The 22,750-nt window shown below is 46.3% G+C and overlaps 1 protein-coding gene across 2 annotated transcripts in view; it reads right to left on the bottom strand.

Annotated features, from left to right (window-relative positions):
* Positions 1-22,750, bottom strand: part of SLCO4A1 (solute carrier organic anion transporter family member 4A1) — a 948,198-nt gene that overhangs the window by 497,412 nt on the left and 428,036 nt on the right. For both annotated transcript variants that reach the window (XM_069650753.1, XM_069650755.1), the window contains exon 5: positions 14,722-14,833. In XM_069650753.1, coding sequence (XP_069506854.1) covers positions 14,722-14,833 — 112 coding nt within the window. The remainder of the gene's footprint in view (positions 1-14,721; positions 14,834-22,750) is intronic.

Raw genomic sequence — 22,750 nt, 5'->3', positions numbered from 1 at the left:
GTCTATAGAAGCTGATTGCAGTTTTTGCCTTGCACTAGATATGCTCCGTATGACTGGAAACTTGTGCGCACGCTAACTACGGTGTCTCCCTTTGAAGTTCAGTAGTTTGCGACCCCTTTCAGCAACTCCGAAGGGTTGCCAAGCAAAACGCTTTTTTTTCTTTTTCCTTTCGAAAGAAACGTTGCTTCACTTGGCAACGTGACGCTACCCGCACGCCGCCAGGTGCTTTCCTTTCACTGGGAACGCTTGTGCTCTGCTTCGCGTAATGACTGCCAAAGGAGACTATTTTCTCCTACCTCGCATGCTCGCCACTGTCTGCTGCCACTGGAAACCTCGCTCCCTTCTCAACACTCCGCTCCGGTCCTTGTACTATGCACATTAAACATACAGTTCATTAAACACTGTCTGAAATTGGTACCTTCGAATTCTCTGGATATTGGGCCTCATTACACGGAAGGCGGTAATCCAGGGTGCTATTAGCACCCTGGACCATGCCGGTAAATTACCGGCACCGCCTTGGCGGAAAGGGGATTTACCGCCCCATTCCAAGGTTGGAGGGGCGGTAAATCCCCCTTCCGCCATTGCCCTTCCCCATTCCCATTTCTGCCCCATAGGGCTCTATGGGAATGGGGAAGGCGCTAATTACGGCACCGCAATATTGCGGTGCCGTAATTAGCTCCGAGGTCCCTTAGCGGGTTGGTACTTAACGCCTGCAAGAAGCAGGCGTTGATTCCTCCAACCCGCAAAGGGACCTCGTAGTACGGCGGTAAGGGTTAACGGTCACCGTTGCCATTAACGGTGACCGTTAACCCTTACCGCCGTCCGTGTAATGAGGCCCATTGTCTTTTTCTTTTAAAACCTTTTCAAGGTTTCTCACAAACCTTTCACTTAGCTTCTAAATAATGTCTAAATTCACTTAGCTTTCTTCTCCTGTAAACTGGATTTCTTTTTTTGATACTGGAACTCTAGTTACTGTGACCTCCCTGGGTCAAGTCTGCTGATGAAAGGCAGTTTGGAACCTTGGTGAAGGTATGCCCCGCCGCCTGCGCCTGTGATGAACTTTCCTCAACGTTTCGAATGAACTTTTGAACTTTTCTACGCTGTGTACGGCTAATCTATTGCTTTTGTTTGCAGAGTGTATTGGCTCCTCCTGCACTTGCCCATTTTCCCAGCGTTCCTACAACTACCTCGTGTACACGCTTCAGCGCGCGCTTCACAAGTGATTCCTAAGTGACTGTTGGCTGTTTGCTGTGCAGTCGTGCAGTAGGCAGGGTCACTTAATCTTTTTAGACGGTAGCTGATTTTTATAATATTATAATATTATAACTGCGATTTTAAAATAACTGTTTATTGGCTGTGCCTTAAATGCGCCGTTGCTCGTATTTTTTAAGGTCAAACAAGCTGGAGCCTGTTCCGCCCTCCCCTCCTCCTGTTAATCAGAAAAGAAAGCAAATGGGAAGCACGCCGCGACCGCGTGCCACCTCATGTTCACGAGTCCCAAAAATTGATAGAACCAAATCCACAGTAGTCTCTCGTGATATTCAACAGATGCTTTCCACCATGAGTAAAGATAAGAAGGTATTTAATAATGTTCTTTCTTCCAGTTATGCTGTTACTGACAAACATACAGCTTTAGCTTCTCATAATTCGGTGGGCTTTATCTATGATGTAACAATGCTGAAAGGTAGTGAGATACAGCCTAAAGCCTAAAGCGGGCCCTGAGTTACCGGCTCCCCTGTTGGCTCCCATTATTAGTTCGAAAAAATTACCATGTGTTGTTAACAACCAAGCCTCAACGCAATTAGTTTCAATGCTGCCTCAAGTGTATAACGCGCCTGAGTGCCCGTTACCTAGCTCTTTACCTCCTAATGTGACGGTGACTGGTCTTCAGTCACCCAAGGAACTATTTACAATTTTTGCGGGTACTTCAGAGCCCAAACAATTTATGTCGACTAATACGAACCCTATGAGAAAAAAAACTAAAAATCGGTCTAAACAACAGATCCTTTCATCTATAGCAAAGTCATTTTTTTAAGGGGTTGAAGTTACCCGCTAAAAATAAAATTACTATGGCAGCTAAAGTAGTACAGAATAAATATGCTAAACTCACCACCGAAAGAAAGTCAAAGGAGTCGTTCACTGTGAGAAATCCGGTGAATCATTCTCCCTTGGATGATATTGTAGCTCTGATCGAGAAGAAGCCTGTGGTTTTGGATAGCCCACAAAACCAACCCAATATTCCAAAAATAAATGATTTAGCGATTGCTGGCTTGCGATTGAAGCGTGCCGATTTGCGCAAAGAGATAGATCTCTATCTGAATGCTAAAACCTCTAGTCTTCCACTATTAGAAACCAACATCTCTGATGTTCATAATCTGAAAGATGGCTGCCTTACATTGCCGCAAGAAGTTAGGCTGCCTCAACCGCAGCAGTTTCCTACCTCAAAGGTTGTATTTCAGCCGTTACCCCCCACTTCCTTGGCGACCACTAATAAAATGGATCATTGCATCCTTACATCTGCGCCCCCTGCCTTAAACTATATTATAACCTCAACCATTGAACAATATATGCTAAAATACCATCCTATTCCAGGCAGATGTGAGGCTCTAGGTGAGGAGGGTCTATTGAGACTGCCTTTACCTACTGCTACTCCCATCCAAAGTCAAATTGTGTTCTCTTCTTTGGAAAGGGTGGATCCTCCACCTGCGCCTGCTATTAATACCAATAGTAAGCAAATCATGCAAAAAAATGTGATGTAAAGAATAACCTCCACTCTTTAATCATCAAATGTAGACCTTCACCGTTCCCTTCTTACGACTTGAATCGCTCTAGTGTTCTGGCCATCTTTGGTGACATTTATGCTCTGTTGGATATTAATTTGGGTGACATTGAGCAACTTGAATTCCCATTTAGTCATGATCTCTCCATAGCATGGCTCTGGCTACGCACTAGAGTAGTTTTAAATACTCTATGGGCTGCCCGTCCAGTGCTATGGGATATGGGATTCGAACTCTCGACCGACCATCTAAGAGTCATTTCTAAGTCTGACCCGTGTAAGGTTGAGAAGCTATTAGTAAGCGACTCTCTCAATTTGGACCCTAGTGGTTTACAAAGTAAACAGTAGTGCAAATGTCGGTGTCCTACTTGACAAGCATAAATCATCAACCAATAAACAGCTTTCGTTATTGAGTTGGAACACTGGAGGTTTTAGACATCTTTTTTCTGCTGCAGCTACCGAATTAAGAGATTATGATATTATCCTACTTCAGGAAACATGGCTATCCCATTGTCCGTCCTGGGATGGCTATCACTCCATTCTAAATCCTGCAATTTCTGCTACTAAGGGTCGCCCTATGTCTGGATTGCTGATGCTGTTGAAAACATCCCTAGCTATGTCAATGATCACATATGAAGCCCCGACTCCATATATTCAACTTGTTCAATTGACTATAGCTGAAACTCATCATTTTATAATTAATACGTATTGGAACCCTGCAGCTCTTTCAACTAACTCATTTCTGAGAACTTTAGAGTACTTATGGGAGAAAATATATCAACATCCAAAGCAGTGTCACATAATTTTAGCAGGGGATTTGAACCTGCATTGTTTAAAGAAATTCAAAGTATCCTCCGATGAACGCTTGCGATGTTGGAATATGTTTATCCAATCAAAAGACAGGCTTATGGTGAATGGCTCCTTTCCTGAGGATTGCCCCCCTCACCCGACTTGGAAGAGGGGTAACTCTATGACTATCATCGATTTTATCTATGTTAGTCGGTCACTATTCCATCTCTTGAAGGGGTTTCAGGTTTTGGTAACCTCGGACAGCGATCACAACATGCTGAATCTCATTTGGACATCTAGTTCTAGTGGTCATGAGATTATTCCTCCTTCGATGCCTATGACTATGGAAGGCACGATCCAGGTAAATTGTGCTCGAAACCGGTTACGGTGGTCTAGATCTAAGCTATTGCATTTCACGGATCGTCTCAAAGCCACCTGTACGAGTCCGAGAAATGCCGTGAGCTGCGATTATGATTACACAAAACTAATGTATCAGTTTGCTGGATCAACAAAGCGAATAAGTTCTTCTGTCTCATCTCACTCTTATGACCTAAATATGCAGAACGGGAAAACACTATTCCGGAAAAGAAAGAAATTGGCACAGTCTTTACCAGTCGACCAGCTTTGGGCAGCTCTTAAAGCTATTAAGACCCAATTTAGGAATTGGAGAAGAACATACCGATCTACCTTATTTCAAAAAGATGGTGAAGCTATGCTGGCCAAAGTTTTAACAAAAAACTCTGCAGGATGTTGGTCCTTAATAACGGAAACATATAAAACTTCTCAGTGTCAGATACAGATTAATGATGTTGCTCCGTCAGTATGGCAATCTCATTTTTCCCGACTTTATGCATCATTCTCTTCTGATCACTGTATACCTCCTGTAAAACTAGAGAGCCCTTTCTCAATAGCCTTCACAATTGACGATATTCTTTATTATATTCATAAGGCCAGTAGGTTGCGAGCCCCGGGCCCGGATGGGCTTTCCAATGTTAGGCTGAAGGAGTTTCCAGATCTATGGGCACCAATCCTGTTTGAAATATTCTCGCAAGTTCTAATTACTCAAAAGATACCAAGTTCATGGTGCACTTCATTGATTGTACCCATTTATAAAAAGGGCGATAGACACGATCCTACCAATTATAGGCCTATCGCCCTACTGGATGTCCCAGGGAAAATCTTTGCTTCCCTAATTTTAAGAGATCTTCACCAATGGATTAATTCATCAAACATGCAAGAGAGGTTTCAAACGGGATTTGTTGCTGGTAAGGGAACGGCTATAAATATCGTCACTCTGACCTCAATCAAGGCCTGCTGCTGCCAGCAAAAGCAATCTCTTTTCATTGCTTTTGTAGACTTCAAAGAGGCATTTGATTCTATAGATAGCAACTTAATGCTGCATAAATTGTTGCTAATGGGCTGGCCTTATTCACTGGTCAAACTTATTGCTATTTTTCATCAAAATACATCAGTTTATGTTCGCCTAACCCTCGATGGGATGCTAACCCCCCCTCTATTATCATACCGAGGGTTGAATCAAGGGTGTATCCTGGCGGCCACAATATTTAACTTATTTATTCTGGATATGGCTGAAAAATTCAAGAACATTAATTCTGATGCCCCTAAACTAGGCCAGGATCAGATACCTTGGATTCTCTATGCAGATGGTCTTATTCTGCTCTCAAAAACCCCGGCTGGATTGCAACGACTGATTAATGGGTTATATGAGTACACTTTGAAAAATGCCCTGACCATCAATTTAACTAAAATGCAAATTATGGTGTGTCAAAATCGTAAAACCACTAAATATTCCCAATTTAAGTGGTCTATTAAAAGTGATCAAATCCTTATTACACCAGCATATAGATATTTAGGTATTACGATTAGCTTGAATGATAATGATAATGTATACCAAATGGACCTTGAATCGAAACTACAGGCCCTGATTTCTCAATCCAAGGTTATATTATATAAGTTTGGAAAGTTCACGTGTAATCATTTATTATCATTTTATTCTATGAAAGTCAAACCTATTATCACATATGGCTCAGAAGCTGCGCCGATGTTGCCCCGGACATTCTGGGACCGTATGGAAGGCAAATATTGGCGCACACTTTTTAATCTTCCTACCTGTGTACCTATTGCAATGCTTCGATTCGAATTAGGACTATTGTCTTTATTTAGTGCTGTTGCATGGAAATTGATAGCCTTTTTTAGAAAGTGTATATTGTCATTGCAATACATGGATATTTCTTGTATTTTAGGCTAATACTTAATATACTCTGAACATCAATACCCTAAGCATTGGCTAAACAAAGCTTTATATATTCTTACTGATGCAGATATTTGTTTAGACACCCTAATCCATAATCCAGCACAGGCCAAAATCAAACTGTATCGAAGAGACTGGATATATACTCTTGAAAAATGTTCCCACTTTAGAAACTGGAATTCAGCTCAATTTGGCCATAAGAGGTTTAGAGTTACTGAATCATATATTCTAAAATATCCATCTCCAAAATTTAGAAATGACTACATTCGAATCCGTCTCAATCTCTGGCATACCAAAGCTATATTAGCCAGGCGGAAATTAATCGATGTTAGTGAAACTATCTGCCGGTTCTGTAAAGATTGCAATACTAAAGAAACCCTGAAACATGTCATTGTTTATTGTCCAGTACTGTATGTTGCACGCCGTAAATACTTTTTACACTGTTTTAAAGATCAGACGATAACTGATATCGAGGAATTATGGCTGCTGATTTTTGGTACAAAACGAATGTCAATTAGATTAGCAACAACTGGCTTTTTAAATGAATTGTTTTAAAAGTAATTTTGAACTAATCTCAGTAAGTGAACGTACCTGGAAGACTGTATACACCTTGTTTTTTTTGTATGAGATCATTTAAAAAAAAATGTATTGATGATTTGAACTGTAAATTGTATTTATTGAAAGGTTGTTGTTTACAGCCAAACAATAAAATAAAATAAAAAAATAGTCACTACTGCCCTTCCACCAATCAATCCTGAATTGCTGCTTCACCATCTTGGAATGGGACAATCCCATTCCCCTAAAATGTCTGTTAAGGAAATTTACAAGTGACTTAATAACATAACCCAGTCTACCTTTGCCTCTTCTGCCATCTCAGAACTTTGCCTTTCTGTTCTTGTCCTCTTCAGGTGGGTAACCACTTCCCTGGACCATCTTTGTTGGCGTGCACCAGAATCCATTGCCAACAACACCCTAATGAGTCAGAGGGCTAGGGAGTTGGCTAAACAAATGTCGGCATCACACGAGACAATGGCCAGGGCCTTCACCCTTAAACGGTAGCACTTCCGGGGCAGTGAACCTGCTAGTTTCATGTAAGCCACCTCTACTGAGGGATCAGTGGCAAGCACGCCACCAAGGCGCTCCCAGCACCGTATAAGTCGTGCAACCTTGCCCACATGGAAAGGGGACGAGAGGAGAAGGTAGTGGACACTTTCATGGTAAAGACTGGGTGCAGGGACCATAGAGTTGTGGGGATGGTGTTGGGGATGAGGGTGTGGGGATGGGGGTGGTGTTGTGGACGAGGGTTTAGGGAGGGGTATGGTGTTAGGGGATGAGGGTGTGGGAATGGTGATGAGGGTGTGGGGTGGGGGAAGGTGTTGGGGAAAAGGGTGTGGGGAGGGTGGTGTTGTTAGGGATGAGGGTGTGGGGAAGGGTGTCTAGTTGGGAATGAGGGTGTGGGGAGGGTCATATTGTTGGGGATTAGGTGCACAGTGGTACAATAAATCACTTTGAACTACAGCCATTTGATCCAATGGTTATTTCATTACAGTGATACATGTGAATACAGTTGATGTTAAATATACAGTGACAGGTGTGCATGTATATGTGCTTCCAGAAATAGTTGTCAATGCTGTCCTACCGGACAATACGTCCTTTCCTTCGTTCCTCACATCTATTGTGAGGTGCCCTGTCGTCACCTGAATCTTCTTCAGCACCTGAGTTGGAGAGTGCAATATCCTCAACTGGAGGCATGAGTATATTCCAGTGTATGCACATGTGCAGCATAGCGCAAGTGACAACAATCTTACCCACTTTTTCTGGAGTGTACATTAGTGCCCCACCTGTCTGGTGGAGGCACCTGAACCTTCCCTTGAGGAGTCCAAACGTGTGTTCTATGCATGCCCTGGCCCTTATGTGTGCCTCATTGTAGGCTGTCTCCTGTGGTGTACCAGGGTTCCTCACCCATGTCAACAACCACGGTAGCAGCGAATAGCCCAAGTCACCTACAGTAATGTAGGGGGAAGAGTGTTTAGCATTACAATTTAGCTACTGCATGCTTATTCCATTCTCTATTGTCCTGGTGGCCTTTGTGTGGTGAAATGTGTGTAGGACTGACACCCTGTACTGCACGGGCGTGGAGAGGTTGTAGTGACTGTGGGCCTCATCACGAGTTTGGCCTGAGCCCTTAAATCTGGCAGTAACGGTATTACCGCCGCATTTAAGGGCTGGCCAAATCACGAGTTGGGCAGAAAATGGCATTTTTAGCTCCAGCTTTTTGCTGGAGGTAAAAATGACAGTTTTCAGCCATTTCTGGTGCAATTACTGCTGGTGCAATTATCGCTGGCAGTAATAGCGCTCCTCAACCCCATTGGGTCCAAAGGACCCAATGGGGATTTACTGCCCCTCCGCAAGTCGTGATCCAGCACAAATTGCGCCGGACCGAGTTGCTGTAGCGCTATTTGCATTGGGCGGTATCCCGGTCGGATTCCGCCTAACTCGTGTTGAGGCCCTGTGTGTGGGCACATGCAGGAGTATGCAGTATGTTCTCAGGTGTCAGTGTGCCCAGCGTTAGCTGGATTTAGGGTCATGAGCTACTGAGTGCCACATGGGATATGGTTCATGGGACATGTAGTTTCCTCATATGTGGTCTCATGCCTATCTCCAAGTATGCATCATCATCAGATGTCATACTTACCCAAGAGCCAGGTTCGCTGTTCATGGTGTGTGTCCATACATGCAGGGAGGGTGCTGTTCCTCAGGTCCATGGAATCATGTGTGGAACCTGGAAATCATGCACAGCAGTGTCCGACGGTCAGATCCGCATTACAGTTCATCTGGATGTTCATGCAATGATAAAGTTTTCAATTCCTGTATACAAGCTCCACTACCTGCGGTGCACCAATGCCACATGTGTGCAGACAAGTGCTGCAATGACATTAGGGATATAAGCAATGGCATAGAATCTTGCCTTTGCTGCATGCACCTGGGCCTGGGTGCAGGGCAGCGAGATGTGTCGATGGGCATACCTCATGAGCGCGTCCAACACTTGCGCAGGCACCATTGAGAATGTTGGCTGGGACATGCCATGCAGCATCCCCAACTTCTGCTGGAATGAACTTGTGGAACAGAAGTAGAGGACAGACCCCAGCTTAAGCAGTGGTGGGATTGCAGTTCTAATGCTACACTGTCCTGTTTTATAAGCGCCTTATAAATAACCAATAAAATAAAATAAATAAATAAAGATGTGTATGGCGCTCTGGAGATCTGCCTCTATGAGAGCCAGAAGCTCTCCTGTTGTGTTCCTGTCCAAGCCATACTGTGAGACCAATTGGCCATCAGTCAGAGCCCAGGGGTACGGACAACATGTGCTATGGGCGGCTTCCTTAACACATGCCTCCCCCGTCTTTGTGCAGCATGTATCCTTCCATGTGGTTGCCCTGCATGCTGCTGGATCTCAATGAACAGCAGCAGGTTGTGGATGCCGTAATTCACTTCTGGTTGTGGTTGCATATCGCTGGAATTGTGTTTGGGGAGGGTGTGGGTCTTAAATAGACTTTAGGAGGCTTCATTCCCATCACCTGGATGCTTTTACCTCCACACCTTTTGGGTGGAGGTAACTGCACTGCATTTTTGGTGGTATTTCAGTAGTAATTTGACCAGTAATTAGGCAGAAATAGTATTTGTGGTTCTGTCTGTAATTCCACTGGCACTAGTTCTGCCAGGGTAATTTCACCAACGATTGACAGAATTAATTAACTCTGCCGGGGCTAATTTCGCCGGTGGAATTAACACCAAGTTTTGGTGCCCTGTAATTTTTCAGTGTGGTAAAAGTGACGGTAACGGATTTACTGCCAATCTGACCACTTACCGCTGAACTCGTACTGAGGGCCACTTATCTTTGCATTTCTAATTGTTTTAAAAAGTGCTTTATTCATTATTTGTCTTACTTTCCTTTCACTATTAAAATCAATATAAATAACTCAAAAACATAACTGGAATGGAATAAGGCTGGAAGAAGGCCTGAGTAGACCCACAGGTGTATCCATCTTGGGAGATCAAGATTATTCTGGCAGTGGAGATTTTCAGTTTCTAAATCTGCCAAAAGATAGAAGAAAGAGGAGAGAATAGTAAAGCCATTTCTCTATGGGATAAAAAGGGCATTTACCACAAAGTTGTGTTCCTTTAGCCTATCAAGAATGGGCATATGGCCTTATAGTATGGCTGTGCAGGAATGCATCAGAAACAATGCGGTAACAGAATTACCACCGGGTTACCACCAAATTTTCCCGCTCCGCCATACTTGTAATGAGGCTGATTGACTTACAACATATATACTACATTAAAGATTATGGGCCTAATTTCGGGTCTAGCGGTAAGCCTGCCGGTGATACCGGCGGCTTGCAGCCAGACTCGAAAACAATTACCGGCGCCTGACTTCCTGGTAACACTGGGGTATTACAACCCAGGTGGCTGGGAAGTCAGGTGCCGGTAATTTTATAAGCCCCCATTCCCATGGAGACAAGTTGGACTCTATGGGAATGGGGACCACGGAAGCACCGGCACCGTTTGCAACAGTGCCGGTGCTTCTGTGAAACTCTGCAGGCGGGTGCCATCCTGCCTGCCAGGTCTGACCCTGGCAGGTGGGATGGCACACACCAGCAGAGTTGTAGTTTGCTGGTCCAGAAACAACGGTGCCGGTAGGCTTACCGGCACCGTTGGTTCGGGACCGGCAAAATTGTAATGAGGCCCTATGTCACAATGGGGTGACTGCTGCAGTCAGTCACCCCTTCACAGTATCTTAATGTCTGTGGTGGCACTGGCTCTGTGCTGGCTGGGCAGGACTGAAGTCAAGGCTGGATGGTGGCTAGCTGGTGGTGGTTTAGCTGGTTTTGCTGATCCTGGTGGCAAGGCTGGATGGTGGCCGGCAGTGGCCTGTCTCTACAGATGATGGCTGGGGCCTGGCCCCTCTTCATTTCTTCAGGGTGGACCCACCCAAAACATGAAGCCACCTATATTCACTGAACAGCCTGCGCTCTAATGAAGTCCTGGGCGGCCCCTGCGCGAGTTTGGTCTGCCCTCGCTCACTGCTGCACCCTGCGGCCTTCTTGATCTTCATGGTGGGCTCCGTTGGCTGGGGAACCAACCAACACTCACTGCCGTACCTGCAGCATTGTCCTTAACCCGGGAATTAATGTTTACTGCTCTCGTCACTTCACCCCTCGGGCTGCGCCTAGCATGCGCAGGCCCAGAGAACTTCAATGAAGGACTCGCCTCGCTGGCCAGAGGCGGGGACTTCGCGGGCACGGCCGTGCAGCCTAGTATGGGCCACCCCCCACAACTGGCCCGGGCCAGGCTGTTCTTTATGGGCCCAGGCAGAACCTGGCATGCTGCCTGGGCCAGGAATATCACTGGGCCCATCCAGACAGGCACCATGCCCCCAGGGCGGCCGAGCAGCTTGGATCAATATCTGCGGGGTGGTGGGACAGGGAGCTTGTCACACGCCGCCTGGCGCCATTTGCTGTATTTAGGCCCACAGGGGTCGTGTTAGCAACCCCACCAGGTAAGTCTCTTTCTGTTTCTCTCGTTCTCCCTTCTCATACTCTCCTTTTTGCAACTGTCTTTTTTTAAAGCCTTGTTGGATTCCTTTCTCTCCCCTGCCCAACCCATTCCTGGGAGTTATATTCTATTGTTCCTGTCTTCTTTCCTTTTTAAACATTACATCCAGCCCCATGGCGGGCGAGATGGTTTAGTCCAAAACACACACACAGAGGACAAATAAATAAATATAACACACACTACACTTTCAATAAAAACCTTTATTACCCTGGGGTTTGCGTCTTTATTTCTACGTTTTCCCTCAGGGGACAAGCATGTAGCCACACTAACCAGGCCCTGTGTGGCCCTGGGCTACATACATGATTAATCTTAATTTATCTTACAATAGGAGACTTCCCTTACCGTTCCTTAGGGGTATATACTCTCTACTGCTTAGAGACTTGATGGCAGAACACTGGGAACAGTAATGCTGATAGTGACTTCACAGGTTTAAAATGCAGCGTCTTACACTGTTGGTAGGACCACATTGCTCTTATTTCTCACAAGCTGGAAGAAAAGGAGATGCTTCTCCTATGACTGAAGTATTAGACAGTGGTATAAAAAGAATGGGGTCATAAGCTTGGAGCAGCAGATGAGTAACTTCGGGACTGATAAAAAGGTGCTGAAACCTTGCCTCTGTCTGCAGTAGCATATCTTTTTTGGAGCTCATGCTTTTGGAGCAAGACCGCAGTGGGAGTTAAACTTGCTGATAATTCTATCTTTTTTCTAGAATAGCCTTAAAGGAAGGCGTCTTATGGTTTTCCCCATTCCAAATCCAGATTCAGCCACTGATTTCAACCTGTATATTCACAACATGCAAACATAAAAATGCATTGTTGTGTTTCAGTTGCAACCTACGGTATGGAGAAAAGGAGGGCACCACTTAGTTCTTTTCAAAAAAAGTTCTGATCATGTATAGAATTCTCTATATTTGGGTATATTTTGGGAGCTCATAGGATCAAAATAGCCCTATGACACTGGGGCTTTATTTAATAATGCAACAACCGAAAAAAACGGGTGGAATCCACCCCGTAAAACCTGGTTCTCACTTATTACTCCTCTTAGGAGTTCCTTTAGATTACGTTAAGTTCTTCTTTTATACTTTTCTTTTCATTTAGCAAGTCCTCAACAATGTTAAAAAAATGATTACATGAACTCAACTGTGAGTTTTACGTTAAGTAGCTGTGTTTTAATCACACATCATTAATTTAGGCGATCACAAGACTTTTGTTTGCATGTATCTGGGCTCTTGCCAATGCATTTCGGTGCCTAGCATCATCTTCAGAGCTACATTATTCCATTTTTCAATTTGTAACAACACATTCGTAATTCATTATTCACGCCTAAATCGCCTAAATTAATGATGTGTGATTAAAACACAGCTGTTTTACGTAAAACTCACAGTTGAGTTCATGTAATCATTTTTTTAACATTGTTGAGGACTTGCTAAATGAAAAGAAAAGTATAAAAGACGAACTTAAAGTAATCTAAAGGAACGAATTTAGCTCCTAAGAGGAGCAATAAGTGAGCGCCAGGTTTTACGGGGTGGATTCCACCCGTTTTTTTTCGGTCAGTTGCAACCTAGCCATAAATTCTTTCCTATTTTAAGGCTGTCCGTGAAATCTCTTTCTGATGAAATGGCTGAGCTTACAGAGACCCTAATATTCGATTTCCGTGCCTGCTGACTTTCAAAAAGGAAGTCCTATGGCTTGCTACATAACGTGTGAGATGTATTGCAACATATCACCAAACAGGTTTCATGTGAGTCAGTCATAGTGACCATACAGTGCTGTATAACGGGAAGCCTTCAAAGAAGTACACTTGTAGGACAGACTGTCTTATTGTTAGTGATTGTAACACACGCTTCTTTCTGACTGTCAAGAGCACACTCGTTCATCTGATGGTGGGTGAGAATGAGGCTAATGAGGTTGTGGAAGCTGGAGTTTGGGAAATCAGTATGGTGGACTCACAGCTGGCAAAATGTCTGGAAGAACTCACATTCTCATCACCAGAAGGTGAGGTGGGATACAAGTCCTCCCAAGCAGATACTATTTTCAAGGAGGCATTCCTCAGCCTCTAAACCAGGCAGGTCTGTGATCAGCAGGTCACTGTGAGGGTGGCCCTCAGAGGAAGGGGGGAGGTGGAACATGTTCAAAGCCTATGCTTAAGCTCTAGGCTTTCTAAATCTAAGCAACCTATCTACATATGCATGGTAATAGTGGGTCAGGACACGTTTCCAGGCAGACATGTTGCAATATTCAGAGATTCATAGTACACAATGCAAATGTTTTCCCTAAATTAGCACTTGATATGGAGTGTCTATGGACCAGCAGTATGTAAAACAGTTTCACCAAGTACCAGACAGGAACTGGCACTCAGCACATTCGATTTCTTATATTGATACTAGCAAAATTGTTGAAAATCAATCATCTTGTAGGGTGCTGTTCCACTTCGCTTATTGCTAGATGTGCTTTGCATTCTGAAGTTAACTCACTGAGAATGAGTGTGTGTGGCTGGCTGACATACCCCGGAGCAGACGCTGGTGGGAGGCGAGAGTTGGTGTGCTGCTGCATTCCTGGACCTTCTGTGCTCTCTGCCCACCTGTTGCCTCACCCATGCATGGTGCAGTTCCTTGCGATGCATTGCGTTGCAAATGTCCCAGAAACCATGCATTCTAGGATTGAGGACCGGTCCCTTTATGACCACATCGATGTTTTGTCAATTTCAGGCAACCTTGTGAAGGTGCTGAAAATCCGGGGAAAGGGATGGGGTGTCCAAATGTCATGTAGCCAGTCATGTCCGGAGGTTCCTAACAGGTAACTATGCAAAATGTGGTGCAGATTGGTGAAAAGGTGTCGAATTGTATAAGTAACAATGCTTCGCCAAGCCACAAACCCACAAACACATTTTGACTCTTGCTGAAATCTAGGGAACAGGGTGGGGTGTCCATATGTCATGTAGCCAGTATTGTCTGGAGGGTCATAACAGGTAATTATTCAACATTTGGCGCAGATTGGTGAAACGGTGTGGAATTTTATAAGGAACAACGTTTTGCCAACCCACAAACAGAGCCACAAACCCACAAATGTTCACTTTTATTAATATAGATAGATGAACAAGGGATTAGAAACATGAAAAAATCCTTCGGACACATTTTTTCTTGCCAAGACAAATTCAGCTAGCAATAACAAGTAACACATGTGAAAGGTATTCCAGGACAGTGTGCTAATTCCGATGAGTAATTAGAAAAACAGACATTTTCCAACAATATGATTTGTTTGCTTCTTACCGAGGCAAGTCTTTAACAGTCATTCCGAAGTCAGGGTCTGAAGCAGTTTTATGGCTTCCATCTTTCAACTGATGTGCTTCAGACACTCGCATTACCACGTAACGCTGAGACCCTGTAGTGACAAACCAGAAAGTTGTAAGATCACAACATCCACAAGTGTGACCGAAATGAGCACACATGAATACATCTGACAATCTTAGGATAAGTGTACTTGTTCACCATATTGAGTTTCATGAGAAACACTGATGATGTGTATGACTGTGAAAAAAAAAACAAAGTATTAACATGGAGGAGAAACCAACATAGAAATGATTAAAAATAATGGAAAGGATAGTAGTAAAGAACAAAAGGGAAAGTCAGGAAAAGAAACTAAATGAACATTAAAAAAAAACACAATGGCCCTCATTCTGAGTTTGGAGGTAAGTAACGTTCCTTACCGGCATGGCGCAAATAGCGTGTCTGTGCTGTCATCTGTCCGCTAATAGAGGACTATTACGACTTCGCGGGCACAAGCTTTACGCCATGCCGCTAAGGTATTTAGCGCCATGCCGTTAAAGGCTCCCAAAATGCCCTTAGCGGCATCAAGCATAGCGCAGATGACACTACCGACATTGTTCAATGCGTCATTAGCGGTGACCGTAAATAGCGGTGACCGTAATTAGCGGTCACCGCTATTTACGGTCACCACTAATAAGCGGAACCGGAAGTAGCGTCATCGCACAGGAACGGGAAAGAGCACGGTGTCCATCTTTAAAAACACAATCCATTGCCATCCTCACCACACAGGACCCCTGGGACTCTGATGATTTTTGCAAAACATCCACCTCCAAGACCACTATGCCAAAGGCCCTGAAGAAGGGAGCTGCCCGCCTGAGAAAAGAAAGTTTCAATGAGGATGAGCTGCAGATGCTGGTGGACACACTGCAGGAGCATGCTGCCAGAGTGTTCTCTAGCAACATGAAGAGAGAAGCAGTGCTAAAGAAGAAAGAGATCTGGGCACTTGTTGCCCAGAAGGTCAGTGCTGTGGGGAACACACCACACACAGTAAAAGACTGTTGCAAGCGATGTGACGACCTGCGACTAAGGGTACGCAACATCCTCTCTGTTAACCGCAGCCAGGCCATAGGAACAGGAGGAGGTCCCAGTTCCCAGATAAAGCTCACCCCATGGGAGGACATCTGCGCAAGCATGATAGGGATGGAAGGCATCGATGGTGTAAGCGAGATGGAGTGTGGCGCCACAACATCGGACGATGGAGGTGAGTGTCCAAAGTAAACATTGCTATGCCAAATCTGATGAAAGTCAACCAATATATCAGTTCAAAGAGTCAAGCTATGGTCGCCCACACACACACACTCCCAGTAAAGTAGGCTGATGCATCACAGACACATGCAGATGCCTGGTGCAAGGCAATATCGTACATGACACATACCACACAAAGTAGGAAATGGCACGAGTCACAAAGCGTGCATGTCCAAAATAGTATGCATGTCAGACAGCACTGTTCCTGGGCAACATGAGTGACGCCGACATATGCCTGTATTAACCACCCATGTATCAAAGTGCTCATCCAAACATAAATGCCTATTACCCCCAATTGTGTGGATGAGAAAATGTCCTAATGTATGTATGATGCCTATCAAAACATCACTCAAGCCGTCCCTCTCTCCGAGCCCCTCAGGCACTGACCATGACAGCGATGGGCAGGACGCAACCCCTGCAAAGGCCACACCCCGGAAGAGGTCCCGGGTTGACAGCAACCGGCCTTCAACCTCGAGGGGACAACCCAGGGAGCACTGTGTACCGGCATGCAAGCCACCCCAGGCACTCCACCCATTGCCCAGCCTGATGATCCATGCGAGGCACCACCATCTGAGGAGTCGAGTTTGGCTTGGGAGGTGGCAGCCACGGCACCCCTGCCTGTGGAGGACACACAGGAGGACATCTGGGTCCCCGTGGAGGACGATCTTTTGGATGTAGTCCATACCCCAACTCCACCGGTATCCCCCCAAGTATCGTCGCTCGATACAGAGCACGCCACCACCCCGGAGCAGTCTGCTCCTGAGCAGACAGAGGGACACTTCAGTCCAATTTGCAGGGCTAGGGAGGCTGAGCAGACTGGGCAGGACAGCCAGGGGCCGACTACCTCACAGGTGCACCCGCAGGGCTGCAGCGGTCTGACCTGCTAACTGCCCTTGTGTGTGAGTTCGTCCAGGACAACACACTGGCCAGGGAGGAGTGGCACCAGGACTTAGCCGCACTAGGCAGGTCCATCACGGACAACACTGCCTCCTTGGCGAAATCATTCTCTGAGAACACAAGCCGCCTCTGCGAGGAGGTCTCGGCCCTCCGGCAGGTGTAAGGCCGCATAGCGGATGCCATGGAGGCAGGGCATCTCGCTACACAACCACAGCAGGCGGCCACACCGTATTCCTCCATTTCAACGCAAACAAGCTCGCTCCGCCGGTCGGCCCGTACCCAGCGCCGGCAAGCCATGCCGCCCCCTGGACCAGGGAGTGCCAATTAGTTGTCAGGGCAGCCTCATGTAGGCTCTGGAGACTCAATGGGACTTGTGTGGGGGAGTTGTGAGGGGAGGCGGAGGGGGGGTGAGGGTGTGTGGGGGAGTTGTGGGGGAGGGGGGTGAGGGTGTGTGGGGGAGTTGTGGGGGGAGGGGGAGGGGCGTTAGGGTGTGTGGGGGAGTTGTGGGAGGAGGGGGAGGGAGTGAGGGTGGTGGAGGGATTTTTCACTTACGTTTACATTGTTACATTTAATACACCAGTTGTGTGAAAAACTAGACCTGAGTGGACATTCATCATTGCGCATGTGTCATTTATTCAGTTACAGTGCATAGTGTAGATTTACCGCCACACCCAGTGCCCTCATTCCAACCATCATGTCACCCTCTGCTACCATGTGTGTCATTAATATTGTGCAATCACTGACTTGCGCACAGCACGTCCATCCTGTGCATCGGCACCGTGATGATGTCCAGCCACATCTTCTTCTTCCCCTTCATCACCCGATGGTAGCAGTTCAATGTCAGGGGGCAGGGGCAACTTTCGGAGGATGCACATGTTGTGTAGCATGACACATGCCATGATGATCTTGGCAACCTTCTCATGCCTGTAGAGTAGTGCCCCACCTGACCGGCTGAGGCAGCAAAATCGTGCCTTCAACAGGCCAAAGGACTGCTCGATGTCTACATGGGTACGGGTATGGGAACGGTAGTATTCCTCCTCGTGCCTGTTCTGTGGGTTTCGGACAGGGGTGAGGAGCCACGGCTTCAAGGGATAGCCACTATCACCTGCATGGGAGGCAATTAAAGGTATATGTCAGGTGAATAATGATGGACAGCTGTACTAGTCACACATGCCTGCAGGTTTACGTTGGCCACATGCAAATGTCCCTGGATGTATTGACGCTTTTTGCAGTGCCTCAATGTGTACTTTGCCATGGACTGATGGTGTGGGTTGCATCTTCAAGATGATACATGGTGTGCAGCTGTGTTAGTGTCAAATTAGTGAGGTGTTGTGTTCTGCGAGATTTACTTACAGGGAGCGTTGGCAGTAGTATGTGCTATATTGGTCAACCAGCGCTGATCATTCCCATGGTGACATGCAGCACTCCTGTGAGTGTGCCGGCCCTGTGCCAGACAGTGTATTCCCTAGTAGGTTCAGTTTGATGCACTCACAGGGATGCTTGTGCATATGCAGTGCCTTGTGCAGGATGGCGTTATGGAGGGTGAGGGCCGCTGATGAGTGGTGCACGTTTTGTGGGATGTGGGGTGGTTTCCTGTTAGTCATGTAGTGATAGGTGTCAACTTTACTTCATTCCTATGGGATTTGGGTGTCATGTACCGTTTGTGATGCTTTGGGGCACAGTGTTCGGTGATGTGCACAGTCACCACACCAATGAGACCATGGTGGTTTGTGCATCTCTCCCCCCATTTCAATGCCATGTGCCGGTCATGCAATTTACCAAGCAGCCAGGCGCGTTGTCCAGCATGTCGCTCCATGAGGCGTGGTAGCGTGGAGTTCCGCAGGACCATAGAGTCATGAGTTGATGTGTTATACCGGGTACAACAATGTGGGATGATCTTGCTGCCGTCGCATACCATCTGCACATTGATGGAGTGGTATTGGTTGGGGTTGCGGTACACCGCCTCCATGGCATGCGGGAACACCAACTCCACGTGGGTGCAGTCGAGTGCACCTACACAATTTGGCTTGCCTGCCAGTGCATGGAAGCCGACCTTTGTATGAAATATCTCCTGGGATGTCCGTGGTAGGGATATGTAGTCCCTTGTGTGCTTGAGGAGGACATCCAGCACTTGGTTCACTGTCCGGGAAGATAAGGGTTGTGATATGCCATGCATGTGCCCCACCGTGTGCTGGTAGGTGCCTGTGGCAAGGAAGTGGAGCACAGACACCACCTTCAGCAGAGGGGGAATGGCGGTGCATATTTCAATGAGGCTCACTATGTCGTCGTGTATCAGGACCACTATGGTGGTGATGGTGTCCCGGTCCAGACGGTACAGGGTGTGGATCTGCTCAAGGGTTAGGTTGGAAGGACTGGCTGTGATGCGAGCGATTGGGGGCTGCCGGCGTGGTAACGGTGGCTGCACTGGTTGGCCATGCTGGCCCTGTCTCACCGTCCTTCTCCTCTGTGGTGGCGGCTGTTGTTGTTGATGTTGTGGCAATGCAATCATGTCCTCTAGCTCCAGTAATGCTACTATTATTTAAATCATCTTGGTGTGGGAGGGGGTGTGGTGTGTGTGTGTGCTCCTTTAGTACTGGGCCAGACTCCATTGCCTCCACATGTGCTGATTGTGTGCACCTGTGGCAGTTGTGAACACTGCTCAGGGCATTTTACGGTAGGTCGAGGATGCCGGTATTTACGGCATGCTGGTAACCACTTTTTCCACCTTCATGAAGCCGTTATTTGTATGTCCACTTCACTTGTGATCTCCTCCACTTTACGGCATGCCGCTATTGCCAGCATGGTTGGTCGCGTGCCCGTGCCCAGACCGCTATTTACGGCATCGTACTTTACGATGCCGCTAATAGCGGTCAGGCTGGTCACAATAGCCCGTAGCGGTAAACGATGCCGGTATTCCTTTACCGGCATCGAATGACCCAAAAAATAAGAAACAACCCTTTTAATAAATAGATACCATAATAATTTTGCGAGAAAGGAAAAAATACAAACAAGGCAGCATCAACTACCCCCTCAAACCCCCTCAACTATGTTGCTCTCACCCAGAGAAAAACACAATAGGTGACTCCCCTCAAATCTCTGCACCCCCAAACAGTATACTTTGTTATTGTGAATTTGAGGCACATTTTAAAATGCCCAGAAACGCACTCTTATTAGCGCAAATGCTCAAAGCGGGGAAAAAGGCACCTGAAATGCGTTCATTCAGATGTTCTTTGTGAATTGGGCTTCTCCTTTTTTTTGATGCAACTGATGAGATGCACTAAACTTGATGGCCTGGAGGGTGTTCCCAGTTTTAGTGAAAAAGAGATCTTCTCCTATTAATGGAATATACAGCATTTTGCTTGCACTTCAGGCCGGAGGGATTTTACACTTAATCCAGCCCTGTCTTGCAAAGAACCACTCCATTTAGCATTTGCTGGAAACTAGTTTGTGCAGCATTCATAGCTATGCCTATGGCAAGATTTGAGGTCACTTCCTCCTCTTTCAAGATGTTGAAAGATTCCTTTTCCTTCCCTTTCTGGGGTGCTTGAGTAGGGGCACCATCCGATACCATCTCTCATTGTCATATCTAGCGAGGATCGCCAAGGAAGTTACCGCCTTAAGCCTGGAGCCTCTGATAGGCCAATACTTTTGTTTCAAATGCATGAACCTTACTGTATTCCCGATCTGGGGATGGAGCATTGTGCATCTCCTAGGAGTCCCTGAGATAAGTGATTCTGGATAAAATTGACCATGAAGGCAGATATCAAAACCTCTTTTGCACTCTACATTTAAGAAAAGGAGTTGAAAAGGATTTATTCATGGTTATGACACCTTCTTCCCACATATTTTCTGGGACCTACATGGATGTGGCTACCTTACAGTACTTGTCCGTCTAACAGAAGCAGTTGTTTTCCTGGAAGTCACAAAAAGACCAAATTCACTGAGAACCTTATTTCTTACAGTATGAAACACCTAAATTTTATCTGCAGACCATGTTTAGAAAAGGTCTCTTCCCCGACCTCTTTTAGTATGATCTCGTCATCTAGATCACCATCTTGTAAACAACTGATTATGATTTTTATAAACCTTGGTCTAACACATAGCTATTGGGGTCTAAAATTGGTGAACAGTCGTCTTTCTCTGAAATTGTCTCTTACGTGCTATCCTCCACTTCCTGTCAAGGACACCCAGCTGTCATCTTGAGTGGATGTTATAGCGGCAGTGGTGCTGGTACTTGTGGTTGAGCGATGCTTGGTGGAGTTTGAGGAAGTGGTTGGAAATGAAATATCACTGGTGATGACTCTGCCTGCGACACATGGTGTCAAGCAGTTATTACATTCAAAGGTATGTCAGGATCTGCATCGACGGTAGGTGATTTTGACGAGGCAGTTCTGCAGGAAGTGGTACATTAACTAGGCAGTCCTTTGACAACTACTTCTCTCTGAGGATGCTGAGAAGCGATTATGGTATGACTCCGTCATTTCCAAAATTTGAATCCTCAAAACGTGATGATCCCAGGTATTGCATGACCTCAAAGTCGGTGGTAATCTGATGCTCCTGGATCTCATCAGACAGAACGTACAACTGTTTCATAGGGGAAAAAACATTGCAAGAGATAGTAAAGGCAAATGTTCTGTGTGATAATCCCAAGTCCTTGTCTTCTGCCATGATGGTCCATCTTTTAGCATTTTTGACATGCATGCACTTGTGGAAACTATGCAGCTGGAATCTCCAATGTTGGCATCCCTATTTTTTAAGGCCGTTTTTGTACCACCCACTGTACAGGATGCCACAATCACTAACCCTGCAGGGAGGGATAATACACCTGACAATAGCGGGAAGCCAACCCTGTTTTAGTGTAGGTAAATGGTCAAAGCGACTTGGCTTAACTATCAGGTAGGGGTAACAAGTCGACACAAAGGTACAATTAATCCACACACCTATCTTTAGCAAACACCACTGATATACTGGAAAATATATACTTTATTTAAATACAAAACTGCCAGGTCAAGTGATTACTCATCTAATAATGACAGTATTAAATATACTAAGAAAACAGTAAAGTCTATACAAGGTCTCTGATTGTCAGCAAAGAACACTTATAGTAGGATAGGGGATCAAAAGCTGAAACACAATTTTACCAACAGGAAAAACAGGTTACAAAATCCAAAATGGGGAGGCCAGCAGGGGGTGCACTGATGACCTGAGCTTCATCGTGATCCTCCCATACTTCGGGCCCGTAAAGTGGCTTGAGCCCCCACTTATATAGCCCCCCCATGTCACACAACCTGGACATGAAGTGAGGTGAACTCCCACTGCACCCCTAGCAGGAAGAAGGGCCGAAATCGGCCATGGAACACTGGTGAACCGTCAGCTGCTCGCAGCGAAAATGAAAGCAGAGAAACCCGTCCCTGGGAACCGCGGGGAGGAGGGTTGTGGCCCACAGGCTCTCTGGTGACAAGCGGAGTGAATAAGCTGGACCCGGGGAGTGAGGGGAGGTGAGTCCGTGCCCCTCTCCCCGCAGTTCATTGTGAGGCCGTTGGTGGTGTGGACAGGGCCCCCCCTCGCATGCCCAGTGAAGCGGCCCACGTCAGCGAGGCAAGAAGGAGCCGACCCGCTGGGGCAGGACCCTGTACAGGATTGCGGCAAGCCTTCTGTAAGGGAGCCCTGTGGACGCAGGGGTCCCAGTGAGGGGCCACTGGCCCAAGGGGCAACCGGGGCACAGGGTGGGTCAGCAGTGGAGGACTGAAACAAGTGCCCAAAGACACTGTGGGCGAAACACCACCCTAGGAGGAAGGAGGGGTTGGCTTGGGCCCCAAAGCAGGCAGAA

This window comes from Ambystoma mexicanum, chromosome 3p, assembly GCF_040938575.1.
Source record: "Ambystoma mexicanum isolate Mex_15411 chromosome 3p, UKY_AmexF1_1, whole genome shotgun sequence".
NCBI lineage: Eukaryota > Metazoa > Chordata > Amphibia > Caudata > Ambystomatidae > Ambystoma > Ambystoma mexicanum.
Note: the sequence above shows the minus strand (reverse complement) of the source record. Positions and strands in the feature narration are given on the sequence as shown.